Source organism: Squalius cephalus (genome assembly GCF_949319135.1).
Source record: "Squalius cephalus genome assembly, chromosome: 21".
NCBI lineage: Eukaryota > Metazoa > Chordata > Actinopteri > Cypriniformes > Leuciscidae > Squalius > Squalius cephalus.
The window spans coordinates 19828458-19847565 of NC_137142.1; the positions used below are offsets into that span (position 1 = coordinate 19828458).

General features: G+C 36.8%; 2 protein-coding genes across 2 annotated transcripts in view; one reads left to right on the plus strand and one right to left on the minus strand.

Annotated features, from left to right (window-relative positions):
* Positions 1-1136: 1136 nt before the first annotated feature.
* Positions 1137-5214, plus strand: tysnd1 (trypsin like peroxisomal matrix peptidase 1). The gene is made up of 4 exons (XM_079855075.1): positions 1137-2496; positions 2639-2769; positions 3778-3963; positions 4265-5214. The coding sequence occupies exons 1-4, from the start codon at positions 1451-1453 to the stop codon at positions 4465-4467; spliced, it is 1566 nt and encodes a 521-aa protein (XP_079711201.1). The 5' UTR covers positions 1137-1450; the 3' UTR covers positions 4468-5214.
* An 825-nt stretch (positions 5215-6039) lies between these two features.
* spock2 (SPARC (osteonectin), cwcv and kazal like domains proteoglycan 2) overlaps positions 6040-19108 on the minus strand; it is a 35522-nt gene continuing 22453 nt past the window's right edge. Inside the window, exons 4-10 of the mRNA XM_079855761.1 lie at positions 18760-18865; positions 16284-16398; positions 14551-14670; positions 13685-13903; positions 9957-10019; positions 7884-8021; positions 6040-7448 (exon numbers count right to left, since the gene is read on the minus strand). Coding sequence (XP_079711887.1) covers positions 7303-7448; positions 7884-8021; positions 9957-10019; positions 13685-13903; positions 14551-14670; positions 16284-16398; positions 18760-18865 — 907 coding nt within the window. The 3' untranslated portion in view covers positions 6040-7302. The remainder of the gene's footprint in view (positions 7449-7883; positions 8022-9956; positions 10020-13684; positions 13904-14550; positions 14671-16283; positions 16399-18759; positions 18866-19108) is intronic.

A 19108-nucleotide genomic window follows, 5' to 3' on the forward strand; every position in this document is an offset into this window, starting at 1 on the left:
GATGCACGCACTGCGTGCAGTTGATTGGTGTTCAAAGAAAATTATGGGAAATCGCTGAACTTCACGGCACGTGACCCTACAAGAGTGATTACTGATAGGCTGTTTGTCACCTGCAAAAATTCAATCACGTTTTTCAATCACGTCAGTACTTTGTTACTGTCCACCTCTGAAAATGACATCTAAGTTTTAGTAAGAGTGACACCAAATAACCTGTTTTGATCTTAGATGGAATCAGTATATTTAACAACAAAAAAATAATAATAAGCATATACAACAAATTCTTCAGAATAAAAAATATAATGTTTCTAAAGGCAAATTTTACTGGGCGTCTCTTATTGAGCTTATAGACTGGAAAGAAGCATGGCTGTTTCCTCATCCCAAATAGAATAAAGAAGTTAATTTTAAGATGTTACAAAAAATCCTGATAATGACACTGTGGCAAAATATATGGATGTTGACAGTTCTTGACACTGATCTATAATTTTTTTCAATGTTAAGAAATAGTTATAGTTTATATAAGCACTTTAATTCTTCCAAATCCTTTCAGTTAAAATATATAATCCGTTACTATACAGGTAGCCTACTCCAATGAATGACATTGTTAATTTTTTTTGTTTGTTTTGTTTGGAATATTTTTTATTCATAAGAAGAAATTATCTAACTCGAAGCCTACTTTCTCACATTTCTTAATTGAAATTGACGCATTTCTTAAATCTCTTAGTTTGATTCAAATCAAGAAAAGTGACAGATTCTTGAAATATTATGATAATTGTTTTGGTAATTCCACAGATGCTTAATGTTTTCCTCTGTATATGTTTATAATGTTATATTTTTGTTTGTGAAACTTTACATGAAGATTTGTAATTTCATCCTGTAGGCTAGAGGTTATATGTCCTGTCTTTTCTGTTTAGTGTTTGATGCATTATAATTATTATAATAAAAAAAATATATATTTTATAAACCGGTTCACAGGTCAGACTGAACGATTCATTCAACGAATGGCTTGACCATAAACGTCTCTTTCGGACACGACCACACGACGACGTAAAAGAACCACTGAACCGATTCTATTAAACGAATTGTTCGAAAGAGTTGGACGTGGATAAACCAATAGGAGGGCACGCTATCCACCACGTGATCACGCCAATGAATCATACCAGGAAGCGTTGCAGATGGAGGGCTCATGCAACAATATCAAGTCGGCGATAAGCTAATATAACAATTATTACATTATCAGCCCCCTAGACTTTAACGTTGCAACACTAACCAGTTGCTTTTGTTGCAAACTGTGTTTGTTAGAATGATTTTTTTTTTTGTAATCTAACTGCCAGCACCGTGGTTGTCATTGTATCTTGAACTCATTGTAAGATGCAAAAACCCTACTAGCATAAAACTCTGACCTTTTATATTGTGGCAGTTTAATACTGTTTTAAATATCTAACTTTTGAAAATGAAGACTGTGGAAGAGGCATGTTGTGTTGTCACAGTATCCGAGACGCCCCTCGACCTCACATCTGGATCTCAGAATGAAGCAATGAGCTGTAGTGGAGTATTTCTAAATTACCAGTCTGGATTTGTAGTCTGTAGTGGCATGCTGTTTTCACGCTTTATAACCGATAGACAATCCACGAAGATATTGCATTCTGAAAGTTTCACTAAAGAGACAAAAGTGTATGTAGATTACATTCACTTTTGCGCCAACCAATCGTGTGCAATGGAGAGACGCAACACGAGCCGTCAAGAAGCCCAATTGTTAATGATGATCAATTGCGTGGAGTTTCAAGATGCATTTAACAAAATCTTCAAGGGGGCTGAAAAGTGGGGCTTTTATAGCGGTAGCTTAGATAAAGAAGTCCTTGAAGACTCCAGATTTTTAACATGGTTTGCACTTCTAAAAGTGCCCAGTTCATCCACATGCACCTGTAAAGAAATTATTCCATGGGTGAAGAGTGGCACTCTTAAAAAGGGATGTCATGTTATCGCATGTGGGTCTCCATTTGGTGGTCTCTGTCCAGACCTCTTTATGAACTCAATTAGTAAAGGCATAGTTAGTAATCTGGCAGGAGAGGAGAATGCACTGATCCTGACCGATGCCCGCTGCTTGCCTGGCACCGAAGGAGGCGGTGTGTTTATTAGCAAAGGAGGCAGATCTTACCTCATGGGTTTGATCGTTTCACCACTGTGCTGGAAATCCGATGAATGGATTGGACTGACACTTGTGTGCTCTGTTCACCTCATTCTGAAAAACATCATACAGGCTGGTGCCATGCAGGAGTCGCTGACAGAAAAGTCATCACAGTTAACAACTGGCTCTATTAAAGCTATTCAAGCTGCAACCCGGCAGTCAGGTTCTGAATTTTACCCTGGAGTGGCACTGATTGAGTCCGGCCTTCTGTGGGGTTCTGGTGTTCTGCTAAACCAGAATCTGGTTCTGACCTGCAGACATGTGGTGAATGAAAAGTCTGTTCTTACAGTCAGAGTCAACTTTGGAGGAAGGTAATGGCCTTAGAATTCATGCATATTCATTGTTATGAGGCCTAAAGAAGTGATAATTTGTTTGTTGGTCTTTGTTAAATAAGCTACATGTTATTGGTATTGTTATATTTGTAATAACCAAGTGATTTACTTTCCACCTCAGATTTCATGCAGTAAGTGGTAAGGTGCTGTATTCATCAGCACCATCATCTCCCTATGATATCGCTCTAGTGGAGCTTCAGGAATCCCTCGCTGACTCAGTAAAACCGCAGTTTACCACATACTTTCACCCAGGTAATGCTGTGCATACCTGTTTTATTGAAAATCATATTTAGCCAGAATTAGTTTATTTGTTGTTGTTTTTGTGGATGCCACCAACGTAAGATAAAATGTGTTCCATTTGTATCAATGTGATATTTCACAATACATGTATATTTTATATTTAATCCCAGTATTTTACATAAAAAAACAATCAATGTGAATTTTGACAATATAAGTGCATTTTATATTTAATCCCAGTCTTTTTCATGCAACAACAATCATAACTATGGAAGCCAATTTCCACCACACAAGAAAAAAATCATGCTTTGATAATCATAATTATGACATACTAAGTGACATACATATGGAATACAAGAGATAAAACATTGAACTTGACATAAAAAGTATAAAGTATGGCATAATAACAATGGTAACACTTTACAATAAGGCTTTATTAGTTAACTAGTTTAGTTGAGATGAATTAAGAATGAGCAATATTCTACAGCATTTATTAATCTAAATTAATGTTAATTTCAACATTTACTAATACATTATAAAAATCAAAAGTTGTGTTTGTTAATATTAGTTAATGCACTGTGAACCAACATGATCAAACAATGAACGAATATATTTTTATTAACTAACATTAACAAAGATTAATAAATACTGTAACAAATGTTTTGTTCATTGTTAGTTAATACGTTAACTAATGAAACCTTATTGTAAAGTGTTACCATAACAATTTTTACATAAAAAGTCAAAATTGTGACAAATTATGCCTTTTTATGTTATAATTATGATTTATTGCATGGTGAACTAACATGACTTTGAGATAAATTCAAATCTCATATTGTTTGAGATAAATTTGTCGTCCTCATAAGTAAAATACATTTAAATGTATTATAATATTACAATTAAGTTTATAGTATTATTAATATACATTTGTTATATCTTATAACAGCTACAACAAAAACATTGTTTACATTTGCATGCTTTGTCCCAGTGCAGCACCTGACATTTCCATGTTCTGTGTTTATTCAGGTGAGGATGTAGTTGTCATGGGTTATGGAGCTTTAGGGAGCCGCTGTGGCCCCTCGTTGACCTCAGGGATCTTATCCAGAGTCATTACCCATCAGTCACAGCCTGTGATGCTGCAGACGACATGCGCAGTGCAGTCTGGAGCCAGTGGTGGCGCTGTGGTTCGGTCTGCCACTGGGGAATTGTTAGGTAATACTTATATCATACATATAATTTTAAATGGTTAGGAATTCATGGAAAATCTCAGTACATCAACCAGTTGTTGTTCAGAACAAATCCAGTCTTCAGTGGATATATATTAAATATACTATGCCTTCTCTAACCAGAAGGGGGCAGCATAAGACCAATTAAGCTTAATTTTTTTCACCATAAAGTCTGAGGCAGAGCATTCCATCTTTTCATCTGCTGACCGTGACACTGACTAAATCAAGCTTTCACAGGCAGATTCAATCTCATTTCTTTTATTTTATCGTACCCCTCTAAATATTAGGTATCGTGTCCAGCAACACAAGAGACTTCACAGCGAAAGTGACGTTTCCCCACCTGAACTTCAGCATCCCAGTGACCGTTCTAGAACCTCTGCTGAGACATTTTGATCAAACTGGAGATGCTGCTGTTTTTAAGGTCTTGGACAGTGCAGAGGATGGTGTCAGAAAGATATGGAGACTACAGAGCACTCAAAGCAAGCTTTGATCAGTCAGATTTTTGCAAATGTACAAGATGCTTGAGAATCACTAGTAAAATGAACCTTTGTGTGTTGTAAAGTTGCTGAAAATTGGAAAATTTCTAAAGCGATAATATGACAAACCTGTGTATTGATTGACACATTAAAAAAGAGTGTATTTCTCAGGTTCTTATTTGACCTTTTTATATGAAACAATTTATAAAACGATTGATTTCTTTAAGATCACACAAAAATTCCTGCACCCCTTATATTTATTTTTTAATCCTTTTTTAGATACTTGCAAGTGAACTTAATGACTGATCAATATAAGTGGAAGAAAGACTGTCAAAAAATAAAATGAGCACTGGTTTTACACCATTTTAGGTTGATACCAAGAAGGGTGCTGCACTAGATCACTAATAACAATGAGTTATTAAAAAGAATTATTATAGAATTAGAGTTCCAGTAAAATAGTTAGAAACCAGGGCTTTCTAACCATTTTAGGCTGATTTAAGCAGGATGCTGCATTGGATCATATATAAATTGTGTCAACACAGAAAAATGAATTATTGTAATAGAGATTAGAATAGGAGGTTTGATTCTCTTAATGACAAATGAATGAATATTTGTTAGATGTGTTTATATCATGCCTTCTATTAAAGTTGATATTCCTTTTTTGAACCCCCTGGTGTCTTGAGAACCAGCTTTTGTTGGGTATTTTTGGGATAGTTCTAATAAATTGCACTTGTCAAAAAAAAGTGTTTAAAAGTGGGTTGAAAAGATTTGTTTTCTTGTGTCTCCAGATATCACATGAAAATTAGCACGTTGCAGAGTCTTGGGAGTAATTAGGAGAACAAAGGAACAGCACTTTGGGCCCAGTGCCTTTAATCATATTCAGGCAAGAAAGATGACACACTTGGACAAAGAAACATGCAACTAAATGCAAATATACTGCAACTCAGCGTAAATATGTTTTCTAATCAGTAAAATCCAAGTATTTACAATAATAATGGCATGTACAGTACAATACAATCATACACTAGTGCAAGTGGTATAACATCACTGTTAGCAGACTCCTGTACACTGCTGAGTAAGACATCAGGACATTCACTATTGACTTTTAATGAGCTGGCCGTCTTTCCACTCCATCACACCAGCAAGGTGGTATTGCCTATGCTATGATAATCCACAAGTAATTTAAATATCGGCAAGATTCGTCTCAATGACATTCGGAGGATTTATATTCTTCTGTAGACGCCGCGGTACACTGATGAATGTGTTTACGTCGGGGATGTTACCATATCAAATGCATTTTCTGTGGCTATGCGGAGCTCAGAGATCACATCTGGGTGAATTATCATACCAGATCAAGCCTGTAATTCATACACATTTTGCAATTCCAGCTAGCTGCTTTGATTCCACAGCATTTTCACCCTAAAAACTGATGCCTTAGGTATTTTATACTGCCAGACTCATGTATTTTAACTTTAGTCGTATATTATAAGATTCAGACCTTGATTATAAATCCCTGCAGCATCAGATTTACACCTAGGAACATTACAGCCAACACATCTTTCACTGCAAATGACGGGAAGATCTGATTAGAAGACATCTGCAAAGACAGATTGGTCCCTTTGGGTGTATGAGAGAGAATATGTCAGATTGCAATTTTGAAAATTCATTCCTGCCTCTCCTGCTCATCCATACACTGCCTTGTTATAATAGCCGTGTTGCATCAGAAGTACTGTATTACAGCCTGACCTAGTGGAGTATAAGCAAATTCTATTATGACAGACATATGAAACCAGAACGCACATATCTCAGGATTTATTACTGTCCATTTTAAAGAAAACAATGATTTGACGTCGGGGTGAGGGATAAAGCTACTGCATTGAGATGTAATTTATATGAAAATATAATGCTTTGCCATCTCTGGTTTCGGTGGATTATGACACAAAAGACAGGGAGAAAAAAAGTGCCTTTAGGACAAGGATCGTCTTGTAGAAGTGCATTGTGTATTTCTGGCAAGTAGCCTAAAATCGGTTTTAGTTTGTGAGTGTAGAGAAATAGCTCTTCAAATACATTGACGAATGCTACTTTATTTTAAAAGACATTACGACTATTTATCTACTTCAAGGTAGCATAAAAATAATACAGACTGTTTGAGCCAGAAGAGAGTAACAGTCTTAGCTTTTTGAGCTAAGCTAACTTGAGTTTTTTGGTGTTTTCGGGTCTTTGTCTTTATAGTAATCTGTGTTAATATGCTCTAAACCAGTTGGAGGACAATTTGAAACAATTTACATAAACTCTAACAGCGAAAACATTAGCAGCAATCTCAGTGTTCAAGGAAAGCAGTTGCTGATGGTCGACAGAAGATCTAATGAAGCAGGTTAGACCCTGAAGCCTGTTTATCTTTATATACATACTTTATAAAGTCGTACCTTAAACGCTTTAGACTTAACAGGTATCATATCCGAACGTATAGTGATGAAAGTATGTATTTATTAGACTTGCATAAGAACGCATCACATCACACCTATCAAGCGCCTAATTCTGAGCTCGTGTTTGCAGATGCTAGAGACTGATTCAGGAGAAAACTCTTGCACTTACAACAAAAATATGATGTTTCACAAGTATTCATAAGCCCAATAATTGAAAACTCGTTCCCAATACCGTAATCTCACTACAGCTAACACTAACCAAGACACCCCTCCCCCTCCCTCCCCAAGTCAAAGCTGTTTGGAGTGCAGTATAAAGATGACCGACCCTCCAGTGTCCACCATTTAATGTCAGAAGATAGAGCTGCCTCTGTAGAAATGGGCCACAGAAAGCTATGTCGAACAAGGCGAGAATCGCGTTTCGTTCTACCAAATGTATCCGCCGTCATCAACCTCCCCCACCTCCCCTTCCTCCTCCTCAGCCTCCTCGCCGTTCTCCTCAGCCTCCTTTTCCTCTTCGTCTTCCCATCCGAGCCCGCTGCCAAAATCGCCCGAGTACGTGGCCACCTCGTCTGGAAAATTAAAATATGTTACATAAAAAACTGCCTATATCATATTGCGAGGCAAACTGAGCGATTTATGCACGACAAAGGCTAAACAATACAGGCTTGGCGCGAGGACAATAAACAAACAGGAGGTGTGACTTTGACGTTGGGCTTTTTAATCGCTATTTTATGTCCAGTCAGGGGATTTGTTCTTATCACCTGCAGGTCTGTCGCAGCCAGTAGTAATTAATCTTACGGACCTTTATTTCGGCGAGACAACTGCTCTTTTGGAATGGAAATGAACCTGGCCTAATGAATGTAGCACTTGGTCTCCTGTCAGATGGGTGACTGATGATTTTGGTGGATCTAAGTCCTAAGCCCTGTAGCTACAGAAGGAGCATTGTCCTCTGTGTGTGTGTGTGTGTGTGTGTGTGTGTGTGTGTGTGTTGTGCTCGTGCTCACCACAGTCGGGGTTGCCATGGATTCTGGAGCCCATTAACTCTCCTCCATGCTGGTCCACACACCAGCACTCCCCTCTGCTCTTGTCACACTGCAGTCTCCTGTAAAAGCCGTCCTCGTCACAGCTGGGAATGTATGTATCTGAAATGACAAAAAGGGAGAGAAACACACAAACACGCACATTTTGAGAAGCAACGGTCGTGTTTAACATTCATTTTCATATCCTACATGAATTGAGTATAAAATAAGCGTTGCATCACGAGTGACATTGCAAACTAGTTTGCATATTGCTGTAAATCATGTGACAGACTCAAGTGACACTGCTCATTGTAATGCATAAAATGTAACCTTGGCGAGGGTTGAGGGCTGCTGAGTTTCTGTCTGCAGTGTCTCGAATCATGATGCACGATAAAAACCAGCTGCATGGAGTAATAAACAACTATATGTCCACATAATCATCATGATCTATTTAGCAATCAAATGCAGGATTTAACCCTCTGATGCACTGTGTGTACTAGGGGATAAATCTATATAAGCCAGTTTTAACCATTCTGGGTGTGACGCTACATCCTAACCCCCACGGGGGATTCGATTGACCCTTACCCACAATTCAACTTGACTGTCCTCTTTTATGTCTTTGTGTTATTTATTTATGAGAACATAAATTAAATTTGGCTGTAGAAAGTCATGACCATGTACTTCAGAATGTGTATATATAGTTTATTGTATATATATTGTATATATTGTTTTAGTTAAAAACATTAATTGCATTTTTCTTTATGATGTAATAATCAATGCATTAGAGGGTTAAACAGAGGTTGAGCTTTCTAGGTTAAGCTTTTCCTTTGACACTCACCCATAATTCTGCATGACTGTCCTCTTTTTATGTCATTGTGTTTTATATTTATGACAACATCAATTAAACAAGGCTGGCGAAAGTGGTGCTATGAACCTCTGGAATATTTACCAATGTCTTGCATCACAATGGACACATGTATAGGTCTCTCAAAATATGCAATTTAAAAAGGAAGAAAATGATTCACCAATGATTTCTAAAGCATTTTTTTTAATTCATCCAACATATTAAGTCAATTATATGACAGCCATCTTTATATGCAATTGTGTTTTCAATTTATGAAAAAAAGTGTTGATGCATACATGATTATAGTCATGTTTTGACTTAAAAAGTCCATTTTGTTATTTGTGACCCTGGACCACAAAACCAGTCACAATTTGCACGGGTATATTTGTGGCAATAGCCAACAATACATTGTATGGGTCAAAATTATCAAAAATCATTAGGATAAGTAAAGATCATGTTCCATGAAGATATTTCTTACCGTAAATATATAAAACATTTATTTTTGTGAGTGAATGCAGCACAATCACGAACATAAATGGTCAACTTTAAAGGCGGTTTCTCAATGTTTCGATTTTTTTGCACCCTCAGATTCCAGATTTTCAAATAGTTGTATCTCGGCCAAATATTGTCATATCATAAAAAAAACATAAATCAATGGAAAGCTTATTTATTCAGCTTTCAGATGATGTATGAATCTCAATCTCAAAAAATGTACCCTTGTGACTGGTTTTATGGTCCAGGGTCATATTTAATAATGAATGTAATGATGATGAACGAGTTAAACGTGTTAAGTTTTCAGAATAATGTCGAAACTCTTTGGTCGTATAGTATACATAGCTGTTTGTTCTCAGGCATCGGGGGACGTTTGCATTTTGACTGCATCTGATTGGCTGTAGCATCTGCAGCACGTCCTTGGAGAGTCCTGAAAGCTCTGCAGCCAAACATGCAGCACTGCCCACAGCCATGAGCTCCGCTCTAATCCGCGCACCTGATTAGGGGCTAATCCTAGCCTTGTGCTTGTCATCTGTTAAATGAAACTCCTCTAGAGTCACCACTACCTCGCTTTTTACTTTTCTCTTCCATTCTTTTTTCGTCCAGTTGTACACATTCTATATAACCTCGTTCTCTGGTTCTCCCTTTGTTGCTTTCCTTCACACCTTAATTTGTTCTTCCCAAGATAGTACAGAGAGTCTCAGAGGAACGTTCATTCTTACCCGGTTTCTTCTTGGCTCCTTCTTGCACTTGGATTCGCTCTAGCTCAGCCAGGCAGGGAGGCTCTGTGGAAGAAAAACAATCAGTGCCTTTAGGGAAGAGCCGGCGCTAATCTCCTCCAGACAAACGCTTCACACGAGCTCCCTCACCAACTCCCAAACGAGGAGGCATCACACCAGGGCTGTTCTCAATGCAGACGCACAATCAAATCGCACACAAACACACCCGCATTTTAGAAGTGGCACAATAGATAGTTCTAATCTGTAGTTTTATGGCAATGTAATTCATGAAAGAAAGAGTATCTGAATTTTTGAGTAACAGAACTTGCTTTGAGTGTGTTCTGAACAAAATGAACACTTGTTATAGAATATTTCTGTATTGTAATTTTCTCCTTAATGCCTTGAGGTGAAATGTACAACCTTCTTACAATAAATCAGAGAAACATTTTCCTAAAAAATAAAAATTCTGCCATAATTTACTCACCCTCAGGTCATTCAAAACTACAATTACATTCTTCTGAGGAACACAAAAGGAGTTATTTGGCATAACGTCCAAGCTGCTGTATTCCATTCAATGAAAGTAAATGATGACCACAGTTATCAAGTAGGGATATGCGATTTGACAAAAAATCATATCTTGATATTTTCTGGGATTTTGCTAATAATTAGATGAATGAGTTTTGTGCTGTTACATTGGATGCTTTAGGCCTGTCGTGAACAGCTGACTCTAGAAGATTTTAAGGTGTTTAGTTCACAGCAGAGACTTTTATTAAAATAAACCTTTACATCAAGAGGTGATATTTGCCCCGCTAAACTGATTTTCAATTAAATCCAATCCAAATAGAATAATAAGACACTAGAGTGTTTTAAAAAAAACAAATGTAAAACTAGAATATGAAATTATTAAAAGATTATATTTTTAAATCCTTTAATGTTTGAATCATTCATTCAAACATTTTGTTCAGCTTTGAAAAGGCTGATTCATTCAGAAACCAAGCAAGTGATGTCTTTATGAATGGGTTATTTATTCATTCACTTTAACAATTCATTCAAAAACTAATTTGGTAATGAAATTTTTTTTATTTTTATTATTCTAATAGACTTTATTACACAGTGAATGTGTGGACTCTCAAAGCGTGTTTTTGTTTGTTTTTTGCCAAGTGAGTGACATACTCAAAAATGCCAGTTCAAACATTTTTAAACCAACAATTACAATATTATTACATTGTATGGAGCATTGTATCGATCCAGAAGACTTGGAAAGTAGCGACTGAGTTGTACGAATCACTTTTATGGTGCTTTTATATCATTTTTGGAGCCTGACAGATCCAGTCCCCATTCACGCCCATTGCATGGAAAAGAGCAGCTTAGACATTCTGCCAAACATCTTCTTTTGTGTTCAGTTTCTGGAATGACACGAGGGCGACTAAACAATGACAGAACGTTTCCTTTAATAAATAAATCAGTGCATTACATATTGGAATATTTCCCAATGCTTCAGAGCTATCATGTTTCACAGCTGTATGTGAAGGCCATGCCGGTCAAGTCTAAAAAATGCAGCGGGTTTTTGTCTGACTGCCTGTCTGATTTTAGTCCCAGAGAGTTTGAGGCTGAACAGGTTGTCAACAACCAACACTGATGTTGTTTTTCCCTCTGCAATAGCCATTCCCTATCCACCGGGGGAAATACAAGGGGAAGACAAAGTATGACAGGCAAAAGGCAACTATGCCCTCCCCAGGAGAGATGAGAGTGCCCAGCCACATATCGTGAGCAGAATCACATCAAATAAGAGCCAGGTTGGTCTAGTGTGTGTGTGTGTTTGTGTGTTAAGATACTGCTAAGATACAGCTCTCTGCCCCTCCAGTGAGATGCATTGTGGAGCATATGTCTGTTTGTGTCAAGAAGCTTGCCATGCTCCATGGCTTAAGCAAACACACACACACGCACACACACGCACACACACACGCACACGCACACACACACACACACACACACACACACACACACACACACACACACACACACAGGAATTCCGAAAACAAAAGAACACACAAACACACACACTGACGAGTCTCATTAATATGTAGAACATGTTGCAGATAAACACATGCGCATGCAAACAGACCTACGCTCTCCCCTGCTAATACACACACACACACACACTGACTGTCAGTCACCCTAGCAACAAACACTGAATAGCAATTCCTCCAGACTTATGCATCTCATCAAATGAATACTCCAAATCACTCTCCCCGCATGCCACAAACAACTAAAGGTCAATTTACGCCCTCTCCAGCTCTCTCCTTTTCTATCCAAAAGGGCTGTTTGTAGAGGAAATGAAAGATTTGGATTTCAATAATCCAAACATATGGTCACCCCTCCCCCTTTCAATGTTTGATTATATTTAGAAAACCAATTAAACTTAATCCAGTGCAAACTGAATGAGTTAGTGGCATGAGTCTGCAAAACTCTCGGCAAACAGATAGACGGATTTTTCCAAATCCCTGCCTCCACTGACTAGTGTCTTCTTTATCTTTAACGCCAGACCAGTGCGTGCTGATGTCAAATAAACGCTCTCTGCGACCAGTCCAGTCTTTGTATGCAATATCTCTTCTGGCCTTTTGTAATGGAAACCAAATATGGCCCTTGAATCCAATTTAAACACCATTACAGATTTGAAACCCCAACTCTCTGAAGCAGTGTTGAACACGCTGAAACACTGACTAGTGCTGGCACTGATGTTCGGCCATGTGTCCCCCTTCTGTCACGCTGATATAACCGAGCAGAGCAAAATGTGGACCGTGGCATTGACCAGCGGGATGCAGGGCACACATGTGCAATGCCAAGGCTCCAATCCCGGTTAGAGCTGATTTTAAAAGTTGAATGTGTAATGTTTGAAGTTACACATTTTTTTTTTTTTTCAGTGTTACTTTTTACAGTGTTTTGGATGAAAATAGTTTTACAGTAATCATATCACATTCAATTTTTTTTCTAAAAATATAATATAAGTTTTTCTATAAATGTTATCTAATTTTAGTAGGGGTCGACACTGTTGATTAGGATTTGAAAAAAAAAATTGTTGACTTTTTATAAATATTGCACTGATAATATTTTATGGTGATCTTTTTCTTTTCTTTTTATCAGCAGTATGATTTAATTAAAATTGTTTGATTATCATCACAATGCATATTTTTAAAAGGACAAACACTACTGTTCAAAAGTAAGATTTTTTTTTTTAAAGAAATTAATACTTTTATTCAGCAAGGATGCAAAAGTGACAGTAAAGATATTTGGGAAAATATATATATATATATATATATATTGTAATCTTTTAAAATATTTTTTAAATAAATGCAGGTCTTTTGCAGTACAAAACTGATAATAATCAGCAATGTTTCTAGATCATCAAATCAGCATATTAAAATGATTTCTGAAGGATCATGTGACACTGACTGAAGACTGGAGTAATGATGCTGAAAATTCTGCTTTGTCATCACAGGAATAAGTTACACTTTAAAATATGTTTATTTTAAATTGTAATAATATTTCAGAATATTACTCTCTTTACAGTATTTTTGCATAAGAGACGTTCTTCAAAAACATAAAAAAATATTCCCAAATTTTTTTTTTGGTATAGTGTATATAAATACATCCATATAGAATATTTCATTATGTTTTTTAAAAACGTTATTGAGGCCAGGTTCAATCATGTAGAAATACTGAAAACTCACTTTCTCTCCAAAAGCAGAGGCACCACTCAGCCGTGGAGACTTTGCCATCGTGGTAGGAATCACAGGAGTTGAAGAAGGGCCGTATGCACACTTCATACTTGTCCAGATTAATGGCAGCCAGCTCAGCTTGGTCCAGATATAAGTCATTATTCGTGTCCAGCTTAGAGAACATCCAGCCAATAGAGTCCTTACAGGTTGCAACAAGAGTCCGGTCCACAACTGTGCACAAACAATCACACAGTATATTTGAACACAGAAATATTAGCTTATAGACTGTAATACTTCCTCACTTTGCCATCTCTCCCAGAACACCTGATTGCATCAGATTAGCTGTAAAAATTCAATCAACGTCTTCTAAAAGCAAAATTGCTGTTCAAATGTTGCTGATAAGATTGTAAATCACTCTAATGGAAGCCATGGGCATAAACAGAGAGGGTTTTTTTTTTCCCAAATAAATCAGAAGCAAATAATAATGTTGCAAACAAAAGAGGCATAGCTAGTTGGAGAACTGATGAGGCGTATGGTGGATCTGGTCATTTTTCTGCCATTAAATGTCCATTTTAAAGTGAAGTAGGTGCAAATGGTCACCATTTCACAATTCAGCAAAAACTGCTTTCCGAGAGGATAAAATGCTGCTGGTGTTATGTTGCCATCAGGATAGGACACATTTCAACACATAATAGCTCTGAATCTGCTGGTCCTTATGAAAATTTAATGTAGCAGTTTTGTTAGTGCCAATTATCATAGGTCCATGTTTAAAAGTACTATATAAAACACAATATATAAATGTAAATGTACAGCATTTGTGGTATTGTGTGTGTATAGGAGGCTGCTTTCTGTGATATACATGGACGTTAGAGCCTCACTTGATGCAGAGCTGGCTACAGGATTCCCTGAGCTGTTCTGCTTGCCGTTGCCTTGGAGCAGTTGGAACCAGTCCCGCAGGCGATCTCCCAGATCTGCCAGGTCCTGTCCTGTGCAACTCTCTGTGGACAGAGAAGAAGAGAGATTGAGACAGTGAAAGGAGATAAGGGAGTGTTGGCAGACGTCGGTATTGAAGAGTAAAGAACCAATCGTCCTGCTTTTGCCCTTCTGAATTTGACGAGAAAAGCCTCCGGAGACTGCAGGCATAAATCCGACATAATCAAAGTCAGCAGAAATTCACAAAAGCAAGCAGCAAAGAAAGAGAACAGCATAGTCTGTTGATAAATCAATAAAGCCTTTGTTAGAGCGAGAGCTGCAGAATCAAGGGATGTGAAAGAGACAAATAGCATCCGAAGCACTCTCAGCATAAAATCATTAATTATTATCAACAACAACAAAAAAATGATCAAAAAAATTGTGCTTCATTGAACTTCAGAAGGTGTTTCTTCATAAGAGCATCTTAAAGGGATAGTTCATCCAAAAAATAATGGCATCATTTACTCAGCCTCAATTTTATCCAAACCTGTGTGACTTTCTTTTGTGGAACACAAAAAACTGTTTTAGTGAAACATTAACTCTTTTAATGAAAGTGGTCCCATTAAAGGATTAGTTCACTTTTAAAAAAACTTTTGCTGATAATTTACTCACCCCCATGTCATCCAAGATGTCCATGTCTTTCTTTCTTCAGTCGAAAAGAAATTAAGGTTTTTGATGAAAACATTCCAGGATTTTTCCCCATATAATGGACTCCAATGGGACCCAAATGGTTCAAGGTCCAAATGACAGTTTCAGTGCAGCTTTAAACGATACCAGACGATGAATAAGGGTCTTATCTAGCGAAACGATCTGTCATTTCAAAAATAAATAAAAAAGTTTTACGTTTTATAAGCACAAATGCTCGCGTTCGTGACGTCACGTAATACGCAATTTCGTTGAAAAGGTCACGTTTGACGTGTTTACAAATGTGCGGAAGGAGGACCATATACACATATTCAAATGTATTTGTGTCAGTTTATCGTTTAAAATGCCCATTTCGTGTGCGTATCCTGGGTGCTTTAATATTAAAAAGCCTAAAAGAAAATTTTCTTCAGGACAGAAATTTTTCAAGCGTGACCTTTTCAACGTAATTGCGTATTACGTGACGTCACGAACGCGCATCACAGAACAGAGCAAGGCGAGCATTTGTCCTAATAAAACTTAAACTTTTTTATTTATTTTTGAAATGACACATCGTTTCGTTAGATAAGACCCTTATTCATCGTCTGGTATCGTTTAAAGCCCTTTGAAGCTGCACTGAAACTGTCATTTGGACCTTGAACCGTTTGGGTCCCATTGAAGTCCATAATATGGGGAAAAATCCTGGAATGTTTTCATCAAAAACCTTAATTTCTTTTCGACTGAAGAAAGAAAGACATGGACATCTTGGATGACATGGGGGTGAGTAAATTATCAGCAAAAGTTTTTTTAAAAGTGAACTAATCCTTTAACTTTCATTGTATGCACTAAAACACTGATACATTTTTAAAATGTATTTTTTCATGTTTCACAGAAGAAGAAAAGTCCTACGGGATTGGAACGACATGAGGGTGGGTAAATTATTTTTGTCTGAATTATCCCTTTAACAAGCTTTGCAAGAACAAACTGCAGCTTTTGGAAGTGTGTTGAGGGCAGATACCGTGTTTGCTGTCCACGTCTGTAGCGGGAGCCACGGTGGTGGTGCAGGGGCAGAGACCAGCACATCTTACTTTCAACTCCTTTCCAGTGAGACAAGCCTGCTGCTCCAGTTTGCACTGATTCACACACACAAAACACAAAGAATAAGCATTATAACCAAACCACTTGTCCAGTGTCACATGCTCAAGTTCAGTGGCATGAATCGTAAGCCCAGATGGAGAACAATTATATCTACAGACGACTAAAAATCGCTGGTTCAGCTAGACATCTCCATTAAAATAAGATGATGTCAACCTTCATTTATTCCCTCACAAGGTCAGAAATAGATAATAGAGATAATACATAATTCAACAGAATGGTTCTTTCATCCCCAAGTAGGCCTACCCAGAATCCCTTCTGACAATTCTTCTTTGATTTTTAAGGATGCCAAGGGCCACTGTACAATGTATAATAGAGACTATTATCCATATTGTGCAAGCAGATTGATCAATGAGTCACACAGAATATAATATATAAAAAATATGATTTTTGACTTGCACAGAATAACAAGAATAGAAATAATGTCATAGGCATTCATTGTTTAAAACCATAGAAACATAAGATGTAGGGTAATGAAAGGATTATAGAATCCCTTTATTAAAACTTTTTTTCTTTTTTTTAACAATCGCTAGGACACATTTATCAGTACTTAGATCACTTTTTCAAAGCTCTTCACATAGTGAGCACAACAGCAATTTAAGTGGACTAAACTGTGGATATTTTTCCATTGCTTTGGTACAAAATGCATTCGTTGACTACATCTTTCAAATTACATAAATTCTTTTCTCACTCAAACACAACCACCACCAAAATTCTTTGTACCAACAGGCCAATTTGCCAATTACATACGTTTTTCAAAACTGTTAAACTTAAAGGGTAATAAACTTTAAACTTTTTCCGTGTTTAAGTGCTATAATCGGGTCCCTGGTGCATCTACCAACCCCAGTAACTTTGTTTTTGTAAGCCTTTCTCTGTCAAAAAATAAACCGGACTTCGCTCCCCTTTTGACGTAGGAAGGGGATCTTATTATAATATTACCGCCCCTTAATCTGCACGTTTCCACCCATGGCGCCGCCATTTGGTTTTCGCAAGCGACAACAGTGTAACCAGTTCTGACGCAATGGCAAAAGTTAGAGCAAAGCATGCAAACTGTTCTGTCGTGGCTGCACAGACGAGCACAGAACACTATTTGACCAAAAAATGTCACAGCTGTCTTATAAAGACCTCAGGGAACTGTGTCAACTTGTGTAAAAGTTAAACATGACGGTACATGCAAATCGATGAGATGAATCAATGTAACTCCACAACAACTACATAAATGTATCCACTCTGTATCAAAACTCTGTGTACATACAGGCCAATTTGCACATTTACATACTCTTTTCAACACTGTTAAACTTATTTTGGATGTGAAATTATCTGCTGTGCCAACTGCCAAGATGAAAGTTGGTTAGGAGAACTGTTAGAAGAGTTTTAAAAAAGTGACCCAGGTATTTAGAAATGTGTCCTAGCGATTGTAACTGTAAAGATTATGAGGTCACATGATTAAAAAATAATGATGGGTGACAACTTTTGCTAGTGGTATTGAAGAATGACTTGATTTGAGACATGTATGAAGTGATTTGGTAGTTTTAGTGCATTTTGGATATGATATTTACTGCTGTGCCGAGCTGAAAAGTTTAAAGAGTGTTGAAAAAGTGACCTAAGAAAGTACAGAGAAATGTGTCATAGTGATCGTAAAAATGCTGTAATTCAGTCAAATGAAAAAATATTTATTATTATATTTAATAAATATTATTTTATATTGGATATTATTTATCATTATAATTAAAAAACATTAAAGAGCCCATTATTACAATGATTCACTAATGAGACACGTCATGTTTGTCTTTCACATGTGCTCTCGGGAAAACAGTTTTTGGGGCATTCGAGAGAAGACTTTCTCCAGGAAAGACCTAGCGGCATATTTCTTTATAAATGAATTCAGCTGGAACGTTTAACAAAATTAAAGAAAGATATATGTCTTGTGTGATGAAATTTACAAGCTTAACAAGTATAAAATATCAACTGTAACAGAAATATATCATAATTTATACAAATGCTGGATTGGAAGAAACTAATGGAACTAAAAAACATTAATTATGATTTATTGTTTTAATCTATTGTCAGACACAATAGTTTGTTTCTCTTTTAAAGATTTAACAAAGCAAAACTGATCCCTGGCTAGGAATGACTGATTTTTTTATTAGGTTACCTAAGTCCACTCAACAAAAATCTCTAATGAGAGAAAAGTCTGAACAAGCAAAAAAAACTGCAACAAATCCAATTGTATTAAAATAAGCTGAACTAGAGAAATGTATCATATCTATATGATCAATTTCTCTGCAGTTCAGTTTATTTGAATACAATTAAAGATAATTGAATGTAGTGTCAAATACCTGAGAGGCGTAGTTGTGTCCATCAGAGCCACAAACAGGACTAGAGGAGGACAATGGGCAAGCCTTACAGTTACTCTCCTCCTGTCTTATGACCTGCTGCTTCAACCTATAATTGGTCAAAAAGAACATAGAATCAATATTAACATCAATCATCAATATGAAAATATAAAATATAAACTTGGGCTTGGGTATTTGTCACTTTAAAGGGGTCATATTATTTAAATACGTTCCTTGAGGTTCACTTATAATGTTAAAGTTTTTTGCACAAAAAAACAAATTTGCGGAAAAAGTTTCTTTTCAACCCTCATTCTGACCCTCCTGACCCTTATCCGTTTTTAGGGATCCTTTA

Bases quoted from the DNA above. Each gene is read 5' to 3' on its own strand.
- tysnd1 (XM_079855075.1), top strand. From the start codon at position 1,451: ATGAAGACTGTGGAAGAGGCATGTTGTGTTGTCACAGTATCCGAGACG. The intron at 2,497-2,638 runs GTAATGGCCTTA...TTTCCACCTCAG, and splicing joins AGAGTCAACTTTGGAGGAAG to ATTTCATGCAGTAAGTGGTA. The intron at 3,964-4,264 runs GTAATACTTATA...TCTAAATATTAG, and splicing joins TGCCACTGGGGAATTGTTAG to GTATCGTGTCCAGCAACACA.